This window comes from Mastigoproctus giganteus, chromosome 6, assembly GCF_048544385.1.
Source record: "Mastigoproctus giganteus isolate SK-2022 chromosome 6, ASM4854438v1, whole genome shotgun sequence".
NCBI classification, from domain to species: domain Eukaryota; kingdom Metazoa; phylum Arthropoda; class Arachnida; order Uropygi; family Thelyphonidae; genus Mastigoproctus; species Mastigoproctus giganteus.
Window position 1 is genome coordinate 151,551,429 of NC_143580.1, and position 13,992 is coordinate 151,565,420.

The following is a 13,992-nucleotide window of genomic DNA, read 5'->3' on the forward strand; positions in this document are numbered from 1 at the left end:
TGTCTATGTACATAGTCATATTATGAAGGTTCATATAATACATACATAGACAAAATTTTAGACTAGTTTTTCTTATATATTTCATACTTTGGAATGTAATCCCTTTATTACTATGGGAGCCATAACTCAGTATTCGCAGTATTTCTCAGGAACGTAACCCCCGCGAATAGCGAGGGTTTACTGTATTGGCAATCTGAAACAATTATATGTTTCAGACAATAAACAATATTGGCATGACCTTATGTTAGGCATAACGACTCGGACAATCACGGGTCGTTATGCCTTAGAAAAGCTATACTGGCCCTTTTCCAGGGATAACAACCCATTTTTATTAACCAGATTACAGTACATTTATATGTACTGTAATCTGGCCCACAGACCAAGGCTCGTATGAAGAAAAATTAACAAAATGAATATAACCTGCATATAATGAACCATGTAACCAACCTTTTACCCTATCAGAACTCAGAAAAGTACTTTTACAAACAAAGAGTGCTGACTCATATTATAACCACCTCGGGAATATGCATCACTTATTACTTTCTTACAATATACATTTAAGAATTCATTTCTGCAAAAAAATGGCATCATGCACAAGTCCTTACTTTTCCTAAGACAGGCAAAGATCCCAAATCCAGATAATTACTGCCCGTTAGTTCTCACTTGGGAAAATCTAAAAATTTGAATGTTTATGGGATAAAAATGAAGTGTGAAACTTATTCGTTATCAAAGACTTATTAGGCAAAGTACATCACATAAGAAGAAAGACAAGAAAAGACTGGGATTAGGTTTGCATCCCATTACAAGATGCCAATACCCCATTGATTTGGAAAACACTTTAAAAAAAAAAAAAAAAAAGCTCAGCTGGAATGGACATATCTCTCGAAAAAAAAAATAGCAAACACCTTTGCACAAATTTTCTCCTAGGTGTTTGTGACTATGATGAAGCCATTGGGATAAAACTAAAGGAATAAATAATAGACAACATCGTAATAGAATATGTCTGTGCAACTGATGCCACTCACCTGCTTGGGTCATGTTGTGCACACTAGTGATGCTCCACAAAAAGACTTTTGGTTTTCAGATAAGGGATTGTGGTCTTTACTACTAATAATAATAATTTTCAAGAGATGGATAATAAAAAATTTTATCAGAGCGATGTTGATTTAACCAGTTATTGCGAATAGATTTCAAAATAAAGGGAGGGGTCATGAAGGGGATTAAGATAAACAATACTCAGCTGCAGAAGATTTGTAAATAAAATACTTTTCTGTAAATTGAATTGTCATCACTAACAATTGCAACGACATTATATTCTAACAAATTTTTTCTGCAGTAATCTTTTTTTACAAATAAAATATAAATGTTAGTTTTGTAATTTGACATTTAACTTTGCATTATAAATACATAACCACGTGTAGCAGCATCAGTTCTAACTAAAGAATTTCCCCAATATGCTTCTGCCTTTATAATCAGAATAGGGTTGCAGATGAATTATTAAACTAATTTTGTAGAAGTTAAAGTGTTTAGAGATCATCAGAAAATCATTTTTTTGCTGCTCAGCTGGAATGTTTCTGTAGAGAGAAGAGCAAAGTCTATGAATAGTACTTGGGGTTGGAATGCAGAATGCTGTAGAAATTTGTAAACATGTGGAGAAATTGAAAACACCAAAGCAGAAAATATTAATACTTCAGCAGGATATCTGTATGCATTCCTTTTACTTTGTAGCAAATGTAATTGTTTGTATGAATTTAAGCATTGTTGCTTTCTCACTAAAAATGTCTTCTGCAGTTGAATTCAACAAACTATAAGCAGCATATTGTTCATAGGAAGTTTAAATGACTTTGGCTTGCCTGAACTGTTAATTTTAACACTCTGAGCAAATAACAACAGCATCAGATCTTCACGAATTAAATCTGGCAATGAAATAGGCAATGAAAGGTGCTTTACTGATCTTAAGTTCTCTTTGTCAGCATCATTCTAATGGGCATACTTCATTAAAATTATGATTCTGATCAAGGTACCCCTTTGATAATTCATTCTGAATTTTCTACTTCTCTAAACATTATAGGGAATTCTTTTCATCACAGGGAAAATAGTCAAACAAATGATGGATTTATTTCGCTTGTTATAAGGAAAGTTGTTCATATTCATCATTTTGGGAAAAGTTCATCACATGAGGCATCCTTGGTTGTGTGTCCTATAGGTAGATGAGCACATTTTCACTTCTTTATTGCTGGTCTGTATTCCGACAATGGATGGACTCACTTCTATATTCCGACAATGTCTGCAGTATGCCGGCATAATGGGGGGGTGATGCAGTCATGGCAATAAAGTACAGTACATTGTAGCAGTTTAACTTTAGTTCACATGTGAAAGTTATTATTCCAAAGTGACTATTATTTAAAAAGATTTTTCATGTCAAACTTTTAAGATTTAAGAATTTTTTTTAAGAAAACAAAAAAATAGTGCAAGAATTAAAATATTTTTATTTAATTGACAAAATGCAGACAAGTTAAAATTGGTATACACATAAAAGTATTGTATTGTTGTATTTTATGTATTGTTGCATTTTACGAATAATCAAAAATCAAAAGTTTTGGTTTATCAGTTTTGATTGATTCATCATATGATTTTAAAAACATACTTTTTGTTTGACTTTGCTGCTTCGAGGATATCCTTTTCCTTAAGCACAAATGTGTAAAAGTCTTTTTTATACAAAATAATTTGTCCATAATTCGTTGATAGGTGTGTTCAAGTTCAAAAATACAACAGCTTCTTTGAAATCAGTATGTTAGTTCCTTTTTCAGCTAGAAAAACTGGATTTTATACATTTAGTCGTCAGAAAAATCAAACCGTTTTTTCAAATATTTAAGAGATTATTCATAAAAGGCAAGGAAAGTTTTTCTTGTTAGAAATAGAATGTTTTCTATCAAGTTTTAACAACATCTCTTCCATTTTTCCCCCAATAAGCATGGCTTTTCTTTGGCCAATTTTGTTTTTCAATTTTTTCATTGGGAGAATACAGCTCTGGTGCAGTAATATTATCCTGTTCTAGTTCTTTTATTGTGCATTGGAAAGGTAAAAGTGTGTTTTTAAGAAAGGCATAGTACAGTATGCTGGTATTACACACATTTCCTCTCTGGCTGCCACTCCACTCTCACACATCTTCAAATACTTCTAAATCTGGCGAGGACAGTTGTACCCCTTCTAATGACAGCAAATACAGTTTAACAGCCTTTAGGTCACAGGATATAAAGTTAGTCATCTAGTTCCCATGTGATGCAATAAATTCTCATAATCTTCATGAACCAAAAAAGCCAAATATTGTTTTTAGCCCTTCAGTACATTTTGCAGAAGAAAAGTTATTAAATATCTTTACAACAAGACTTTCAATATCAATCTGTAATTTGTCACCAGCTTGTTTAGTACCATTATGCAAAATGTAGTAGTAGTAGTAGTGGCATGTGATGCAAGAAAGCAAGGGTATAAGCTTATGCAGCATCAGCCCAAAAAAAAAAAAAAAAAAAAAAGAAAAAAAAATTCACACAACCATTCCCTCTAATGTTGTCCATTTCCTCCTTAAATTTATTTAACCTATCAACTTCCACGACAGATGGAAGTTTGGTGCAGCAATTAACCACCCGCTGGCTAAAGGCAAATTTCCGCACATCTATTCTACATCTGTCTTTCCGCCCCCTTAGGTTTGTAATCTGAACAAGTGGAAAAATCCCATCAGAATTCAGCATGCTCAGCCCATTCAAGGCCTTAGATCACTGTGCAGGTGCCTAGTCTCCAGCCACTGCAATTTGCAGAACTTGAGCCTCTCTTGGTAAGAGGATCCTTTCATTCCCCTCACCAATCTTGTTGCCCTTCTCTGTACACGCTCAGGCAAATCTACATCCTTCCTAAAATGAGGCCTCCAGACCTGTACGCAGTACTCAAGGCGTAGCTTGACCATTGCCTTATATAGAGAGACAATCACCTCCTTTTCCCTGCTAGCAAAATTCCTATATGTCATTGACAAAACCCAATGACCTGCCCTGCCAGCCTGTCTGCATTGCTCAGAACACTTCATATCTGACTGCACAATTACTCCCAGGTCTTTTTCATTTTCTACCACCTTAAGTATAGTACCACATAGTGGTATGTTTCTCTGGGGTTACTTCTTCCCATATGCAGTACTTTGCATTTGTGAAGGTTAAACTTCAGTTGCCACTTTTCAGCCCATCTGTCCAAATTTTCTAGATCCTGTTGCAGTAGCACACTGCCATTACTGTCATTAACAACCTTGCCAACCTTTATAGGTGCCTCTGTAGCCAGGTGGGGAGGAGCAGCAGTGCATAGCACATGCTTCTTGATTAGACCGGGGTTCGAGCCCATCACCACCAAATATGGAGGATGCGGAAAGGTTCAGAGAATGACCACCGCATATCAGAGAGCAATATGGCCTTAGTTGCTAATGCTCCTAAAAACCAAAAAACAAACAAACAACCTTTGTATCATCTGCAAATTTCGACACTAAGCCTGATATATCTTCATCAATATCATTGATAAATATACAAAACAACAGTGGACCCAACACCAAACCCTGTGGGACTCCACTAATAACATTAGTTCACGAAGAGCAGCACCCATTGATTACCACCCTCTACAGAAATTAAAACCACCCTTAGTAGTTTTAATTTCTGGAAAACCAAATTGTGCTTTGCAAAACTTACACTATCATTGTCTGTGGAGTAAGAGGAAATAACAATGCTTAATGAATTTTCGAGGAGTCTTTTTAATTTGTTGATATGTCCCAGCTGATGTTTCATCCGGTCATCATAAAAATCTAGGACTTTGTTTTCTACACCATATTTTTGTGTTCAGTACTTTAATGTGATTGGGAACAGTTTGGTATGAACATGTTCGGAAGCATCACTTGCCATAGAATAAAAAGAAAGATAGTTAAGAGTGTTTGCATATCTTTCAAGCATATTTATTATTTCCTTTACAGCAGCTGGTGCTAAAACTTCAGTTACAATTGCTTCACATTTTGTACGACTACAAGATATTTCGTCATAAATAAAAAAGCATTTAATTTCATCCATGGTCGAGTGATCTGTAGGAATGCTCATGCTGTACAGAAATATATATTTGAGCCAGATCAGTGGCCATAACTTTATCAGAATTACTGTCTCAGCTAGTTACTAGTTTTTATAAATGTAGATAACAACTGATTTAACTGACCTGATTATGGAGTTGTTGCTGCTGTGTTCCAGAAGCATGCTTTTTTAATATCATTTTCTCCTCCATGAGATTTAGTAAATAAATTATTACATACCTTGCAAAATGCCCTTGAGTTATTGTCAGGTAGTTGTTTCAACCATGCATATTTTACTAACCATTCATTATGAAAAATACACATTGTCTTAGGTTTCTTTGAAAGAATCATGTTGTCCTGTAAGCATTTAAGTTTTTACATGGTAAAAACTTAAATGTCAAATGATTATACAACTAAAAAATATCCCTGCAGGATCTAATTTAAAACTTCAGCAAGGATAATTTTAGTTTGTTCACTACCAGCGAACATAGAGTGGTAACAGCAGTAACAATAGCCAGCAAATGAGTGCATCTGGAGTGGGGAGAACAGATAGTTCCCAGAACAGATAGTAATATTATCTTGCAGATAGTGGTACAGGCTCCCCTCAGTGTAGTAGCTAAACAGTGTTGCCATTTATATTTTATGGAGAAAGTTCATTTGGCTGATTGCGGGACATTTCAACTCAGGCTTACATGGGACACGAATAAAATCCAGTTTAACAGCTATCACCTGTTCACCTACAAAAAGTCTTATCTTTAATCAATTTCTCAATGTCTTTAAATATTCTACGACGGAATCTGCTTTGGGCTCAAAAATACAGATATTAACAGCAGATTCTTAAACAGGGGTAACCCCCACCCATGCTTCAATAAACTGAATTAGGATACAAGCTAACTACATCCTTCAAGCTAACTACAACAATAGTAACATCAAAAAATACTTTATTTCTGTACCACGAGTTGAACAATGGCACAAACAGCTTAACAGACTCTTTAAAGATACTGAATTTAAAATTGTGGCCAGACCAATACGGAAATTACACAACTGATTGCTGAACAATTGTTCAGTTGTGTAATACTGAACATTTGCTTAGTCCTTTACTCCTTTTAGTCCTTTCCTCGTTTGAAACACAAATAAATTACCTGGTATATAACATTTCTTGCGGTGATTGCGAATTGTCTTTTTCTGTGCTGAGGATCTATGTGGTTCCCTCTGAATTCATGTTAAACAGCACGCATCCTCAGTTCGTGCTTCCCGTTCAGCAGCATCAGAATTAGCCTTTCATGCCGTTAATGATAAACATACTTTTTTATTTAATGAGGCCAAAATACTTAAGTGTCCAGCTTAATTATACGAGACTATTAATTGCAAAAACCGTCAAAATTAAATTACATGAGAATTCTGTTAACATTCGCCATCCATATCTAATCTCCGATTCGTGGTCTTTTACGCACATGAGCGAAGACAAATAATCCCTATTTAAGATTCATGCTCACACGTATTCCGTAATTTTCATTCCTGTGATCACGACATAAGGTCAAAAAGCGTTGTCAGCTTCAGGAAGGAAAATCATTTTGCAAAATTTGTTAAATTCTTTTAGTTAATTTTTTACTTAATTTTTAATTGCATTCAATTGGTTTTTTCATTGTGTTTAATTGATTTTTTAAAATTGTTTTCAATTTATTTTTTAAAATTGTTTTCAATTTATTTTTTACTGTAATGTTTATTCGTTTTCATTTCTGGAGAGTATCATCTGGAAGTGTTGTATGTATCATATTGAGGTAAACTTCTCTTATTCTTTTACAAATATTGAGATCAACATAGAACGTATTTGAGCATCACAGCTCTGGTTTGTACTATAAAAGGTTTTTAAAAAAAGTGAAAAAATGTTAAAAAGTCCATTCAAATAAAACTTTGATTATATTTAGAAGGTACAGGAAAATCACAGGTTTTATCAACAACTAACATAAGCTTGTTATTTTCGAGAGGAACTGCACAGATCCAACCCTACTACTGCAGAGTTAAGGTCCCTTGAAAGCTCACAGAGTGAAACATAGGAACTTTTAGTTCACAGTGAAACATAGGAACTTATAGCAATTCCAAAATAAGAATATAAGAAATGCTTCCAGAGGTTGCAGAAGCATCAGGAGTATACAGTGATGAGAAAGACTACTTTGAATGGAAATACATCTGAATGACCAGCAAGCTTCATCATTTCCCAAATATTATTTCAGTGCCTTGAACTCTTTGTTCACACCTCTTATATCTACTATAGCTATGTCATATTAATAAAGTACTTTTTTCTGAGCATCCTCTTTTGTTACCAGTAATATTATATTTTTAAATTACATCTGTTTCAGAACTACAATGAAACAGCTATATCCATTGTTCTTCATTAATCTGCAAGACTGTATTCCTTCAGTGAGACAAGGGGCTGCAGGAGCATTGGCTAATGTAGTTAGAGCTTATGGTAGGAAAGTTTCTCCCCAGGAGTGGGGATAGAGAATTATTTGTAGGTTATTATTATTTGTTTCATCCTTACTTGAATAATAATATTATCTTGCAAGTATTAATATCCATAAAAATTAAATGTAATTGATATAAACAAAATTATTTGGCTAAGGTAAAGAAAGCCAACACGAGAACGACGAGAAACGTCAGATAACTTACGCAGAAAATTAGTTTCCCAACACCAGACTCTAGCGCTGCTCACTTGGTAAACAGATAGTAGGTGTTATCAGTCTGGAGCCGAAATCGAGAAGGATATATTGATTGACAGGTAGGCGTGGCAAACGATGAAATGATTGGTGGGCATGACGGACGACAAGCTACTGTGTAGTCATTGGTTGCATTATAATGTGTATTTATGAGTAAAGAACGGTGCATAATAGTTTTGTGATGAACAGTAAACAGGTAATAGTAGCAATGAATCTTTTAAAGAGGGAAGAAATTTGTAAGGAAAATAAAACATTGGTTGATTTTTTGATGAAAACTAAATTAATAAAGGTTTCGTTCTGTTCATTTTTATGTCCTTCATTATGTTTTTTTCTCATTATTAAAAGCAGATTTTTGGAGTTCATGAGTGTTTTTACTATACTGTTGATTTAGGTTTGGTTACGAAAAAAGGAAAAGGTTTCTTTATTTTTCGTTATATTTCGTAACCTGACCTTAAAAATAAAAGTACAGTAATAAAAAATTTATATTTTGTTAATAAACAGTTTATACACTAGTCCACCCATGATTCTAAAGAAAAAAGGTTAGATTACCCCCTCCATTTCAGAAGGTGTTCAAGCTCCCATGGGATTCAAGTGGAGGTAACCTGACCTTTTTTCACCATTATGGAAAGCATTCATTAGGGCAAGTTACCATTAGTGCTTCTGAGTGTTATTAAAGTGATACTAAACAGATGTTATTGTGTGTTGTTTTCATGCACCAATCAGCACATCGTTTACTACGCCTGCCTGTCAATCAATATATCGTTCTCGACTTTGCTCCAGACCGATAACGCCTACCGTCTGTTTGCTGAGTGAGCAGCGCTAGAGTGCCATATCGGAAACTAATTTTCTGTAATTTATTCGATGTTTCTCGTCATTCTCGTGTTGCCTTTCTTTACCTTCGCCAATTATTTTAATATAATTACCAAAGCATATTATGTGGAAGCTTTTTTTATGTTAAATGGGGAGATATTTAATCCATGTGTTGAAAACATATTTTAGTATTAAACATGCAGGAGGGTAGTAAAAGGTGAAAAGGGTGCACCTTGACTCAATTTACCAAAATCTGTGTACCTTGGTGTTGGCTGACCATATGCTGATGGCACAAAAATGAATTTAAGCCTAAAATCTGGGATAATGGGAACTTTGTGTGTAGGTAATTGTGCTCTAAAAATGAAAAATAAATATTTATAAAAGAGAAAATATTTTTTGATATACAGTCAGACTTCTATACAACGAAATCGATTGTTCCATTGAAAAAATGTGTTAAACAGAAATTTCATTATAAAGAAATATGACCTTTTCAACAATGAAAATTTACCATAATTCAACATTCAGAAAAATAGTGAAAGATGGGAAATAAATCAGAAATAAGTGGGAATTAATAAATTTTCTAACATTTTCAAACAATTAATTTATTAATATATATATAATAAAAAATAACTACTTACATGATGTGCACAATATATTAGTACACTTTTAACAATTATGTCATAAAATATTTGGTTATTTTTTGATGTACACTGGATTCTACTGTACACCATTCATAAAATGTTTGCATTAGTTTAAACACTCAAATATATTTTCTGTTACATTTTCTTCCTACTGAAGGCTTCAGTGCAAAGTTTCAATTGCTGCCAGCATTTCTTGTTTGGAAGGCTTAATATTGCCCTCATTTTCATCTAATCATCATCAATATTGTCACCAGTTCTTTAAATACACTCCAAAATGTTGTAGTCATTCAGATATTCAGCTACTCTGACATCATTATCAACTCCTAAAAATTCGTCAAGAGCAGTTTCTCCACTGATCATACCTCACTTGGAACTCTTCCTGAGATTGCTCAATGTCTTGTAGCAGTTCATCCCTCTTATCACTGTTAATTAGCCTTTTAGCAAAACCTGCTTTTGTGAAACAATTCTTAATTGTTGTTTCCGTCACGTCTTGACTCCGATATGCAAATCCGCAAATCTATAACAGGATCTATAGGTTGGTTCTTTTCTATTGTTAGTATAATTTTTTTTCAGTATATACGCCTTTGGTAGTGCATTTTCAAATTCTTGATAATGCCTTGATCCATTGGCTGCAGTTTGTACAGGGTATTCTGAGGGAAGAAAACAAGCTTCACACTTGTAAGTTTTGAAATTACTGAGTGAAGATGGGCACGGCAATTGTCGATAATCAACCTGATTTTTCTGGGTTTTTTTCGTCAACTTTCTATCGAAATTTAAAATCCACTGCTCAAAAATTTCACTTTTCATCCAAGAATTTTTGTTGTAGTTGTCCAACTCTAACGTCTTTACTCCTTTGAAACATGGGGGTTGTTTACTTTAGCCCAGTGGGTCACGAACCCCTGGGGGTCCACGAAAGTGTTCCAGGGGGTTCGAACTAAAAATTCTGTAATGGCATCTGCTTAGATTTACATAGGTATATTTTTAAACGATAAAATATAACTAATGGTAAACAAAGTAAAATAAAATTAAATATAAAGAATTGCCAAAGAAAGAAACCACATCTCCCACAATTCCTTATACTGTAATTAGTTTACTATCCTACAGTATATTGTGTTAAATATGTTTTTCATACTAAATTTTTTTTTCATTTTCAAAAACCATTGTTATGTATAGTTACTTGATAATAATTTTTATTATTACACAATATCGCTTATAAAAGCATAGTATTGGAAATATTTTATAATAAAAATTCAGAACTATTATACGATTTCAGAGAACATAGGCTTAGTGGTTTGCAATAAAAATATTATGTTGAAAGGGGTTCACGATAAAAAAATATTATGTTGTGAAAGGGGTCGCAAGTTAAAAAAAGGTTGGGAACTGCCTGCTTTAGCCTGTTGCCAAACGCTTCAGTTTTTCATTACCAGCTATATTTTTACCAACCAATTCTCTCCTTACTCTTTTTACCGCCTACATATTTATCAATTTTAAAAGTCAGTGTCTTGTTCGGTAAAAATTTAAAAAATAGAATTTCATCAACATTGAATATGTTTTTGGGCTCATAATTCTCCATTAAATTTTTTTTTTTCAAAACTGTTTCTTTCCAATCTGTATAGTCTTCTACGATTGCAACTCCACTGTCATAAGAAATAACTTTTTTGAGTAAGCCATGGTGCTCTTTAAATTTGTCCAGCCAACCAGAACTGGCTTAGATTGTTTTATGTCACAGAAAAGATGCATAGCCTTTTCTTTTATTAATGGCCCTGATATCGGCACATTTGGTCTCGAATCAACTTCATCCACTTAAAAGCTGCTTCACCTACATCTTCATAATTTCACATGCTTCAGACTGGGTCCCATTTCCTTAAACAGTTTGAAAATCTAAACACAGGTTTTCAGAATGGTTAATAGACAACTGGCTGGAATACCAAATTTTCAAGGTAGTCCCACTGGGACTACCTTGTCTACTAGTATTACGATAAAGGCTGCATATTTGCTTTCCCCCTTTTTCTAATACTACAGACAATTTGGAAATGCAGTGTGTGATACGTGGTTAGGAGTAGTCCCCTGATGAATTTCCTGACTATGTATCATTTTTTCATCCACTATATTCAGATTTTGCATATTTGCCATCCCCTGATTCGACCTCCTGCTAAAATTGCCCTCCCATATCCGAATATAGTGGTATTTATTTTTTTGTTATTTATTATTATTATTTTTGTACTAGGTTTTTCAAATTCTTTCACCTGTTTAACCACTACTTCACTTCCATTTTCGACTATCCCTTCAACTTCTCTTAGTTTGGGCACCGTGTGTACTTCTCATTTCCATTTTCACAGACACTTTATCTATTTTAAAAACTTCACATTATTTATATCCTTTTGCTTCCTTTACTGCTGCACACTGTTTTGGAGCATTAGATATACGATAACTTTTGTTATTTTCCTTCTTAACAGTTGTATATTACTACTATATATACAGGGTGTTTCAGTTAAACGTTTCAGAACTTCTAAGAGGGGTAGGGTACATCCTGACAACTCGAAATCATATAGCAATGTGGGGTCGGAAATGCTTTCCTGAAGCGGTATTGTACACAGAAGTCGTTGTGCGACGTCGTGCAGCACAGATTCGATTTTCGGTCAATGTATGGGCCGGTATTATGGGAGATCACTCATCGGACCTTACCTGTTACCGTGTCGTCTAACCGGACCTATCTACTTGATCTTTCTGCAGCAAGTATTGCCACAACTTTTGAGAGATGAACAGATTTCTGCATCGACGCAACAGACAATGTGGTTCCAACACAATGGAGCCCTTGCCCATTATAGCGGAGATGTTCGTAACTACCTGGATGTCACATTTGGTCAACAGTGGATTGGACGTGGTGGTCCAGTGTGTTGGCCTGCTCGGTCACCCGACCTATCATGTCTTGATTTTTATTTCTGGGGTCATATGAAATCGCTAGTTTATGACACCCCTGTTGACAACGCTGAGGAGCTGGTTACAAGAATCGCAGTAGCTGCCGAAGAAATTCGAAATTCGCCTGGAGTATTCCAGAATGTTCGGATGTCCATGCGTCGGAGATGTGAGGCGTGCATTGTAGCCCGTGGAAGAAACTTCGAACACTTACTTTATTCCATGTACCTTTTGCTTCTTTTCATGTATTATTAAAACGATTTCTCACTTACGGTCTCTTTTCTTTATGGTGCTTCTGTGTACAACACCGCTTCAGGAAAGCATTTCCGACCCCACATTGCTATATGATTTCGAGTTGTCAGGATGTACCCTACCCCTCTTAGAAGTTCTGAAACGTTTAACTGAAACACCCTGTATATATATATTTTTTTTTTTTCTGAAATCAATATTTGCTTTGGGAACTCACACACTAAGAATAATTTTTTATTGTCCACGGGTGCTTGCTAAACACAATTAGCATCCATTTTTGAGCAAAACATGCAAAAACAAAAATAGATTGAAATGGAAGAGTTCCTGTTAATTTTTCTGTCATTGTATATATACATGGAAGTAATGTAAAGAAGGATGTTGTTTCAGTAGGACTTACTTGATTGATCCCACTGAAGCTTAAGTACATGAGCTGGATATCATCATTCTTTTGTTTCTTGGTGATTCCCTTTTACTTCTCTCTCTCTCTCTCTCGAGGTAATTGATATATACAGGGTGTCTCAAAAATATTGGTACAAAAGTTTAGGGGAGGTAGGTAACATCTAAAGGAATGTGTTTCACATAGGAACCCATAACCGGAAACGTCACAGAAAAGTAGTAGCAGAGGCACAAGAAGCAGAAATGACACAAGACAGTAATTAGTGGCAAACATTTATTTGACATAATATTAACAATGGAGTAAGAGATGGATGCATTTCATGATGTTACAACAGATGCTCGAAGGTTCCACCACAAGAAGCGATGCATGCGTGCGTGACACCGACGCAGCATGGATTGGCGGACACGGTCGAACACACCTGGAGTTTCTTTGACAGTAGCAGCAGCGCAGACGAGTCTTGCCATGAGATCCATTTCCATCTCCACAGGCGATTCATACACGATAGATTTGAGGGCCTCCCACAGAAAGAAATCAAGGCTTGATAAATCAGGTGAGCGTGGGGGCCAGGCAACGGATCCACCCCGGCCATTCCATCGATGCCCAAAACACCTGTTCAAATGGTCACGAACACACCTTCCATAATGGGCAGGCACCCCGTCATGTTGAAACCAAACGTTGCATCTCACATTTGTTGGAACATCGTCAAGATCCGATATTTAGCGGAGTTCATGCAGGATGGTAACAGGTATGGGCCGACTAAGCAGTCACCGACAATACCTGCCCATACATTTATTGCGAAGCGATGTTGTGCCACATGGGGGCGCACACTGTGTGGGTTGTCGTGAGCCCACACATGAGCATTGTGCTGATTGAATAAGCCTTCCCGAGTGAAATAAGCCTCATCCATGAACAAAACATATTCAAGTCTTGAACACTTTCTTGGAGAAACCACTGCGAAAAAGCCACACGTGCAGGATGATCTTGGGGGAGCAGTAACTGAACCCTTTGGAGATGAAAGGGGTGTAAGGAATCGTCGTGCCAGACACGCTGTACACTGCAATGAGACACTCCTAAGGCAGAGCCAACGGCACATGTGCTGGTAGTAGGATTATTCTGGACGGCATTCAGCACACTTTCTTCCATGGCGGGAGTTCATGTCGAATGTGGTCTGCCCGC

The 13,992-nt window shown here is 35.6% G+C and overlaps 1 protein-coding gene across 1 annotated transcript in view; it reads left to right on the forward strand.

Moving 5' to 3' along the window:
- The window catches only part of LOC150084658 (uncharacterized), a 350,037-nt gene that overhangs the window by 223,782 nt on the left and 112,263 nt on the right, over window positions 1–13,992 (forward strand). Inside the window, exon 11 of the mRNA XM_090375393.1 lies at window positions 7,447–7,556. Coding sequence (XP_090231519.1) covers window positions 7,447–7,556 — 110 coding nt within the window. The remainder of the gene's footprint in view (window positions 1–7,446; window positions 7,557–13,992) is intronic.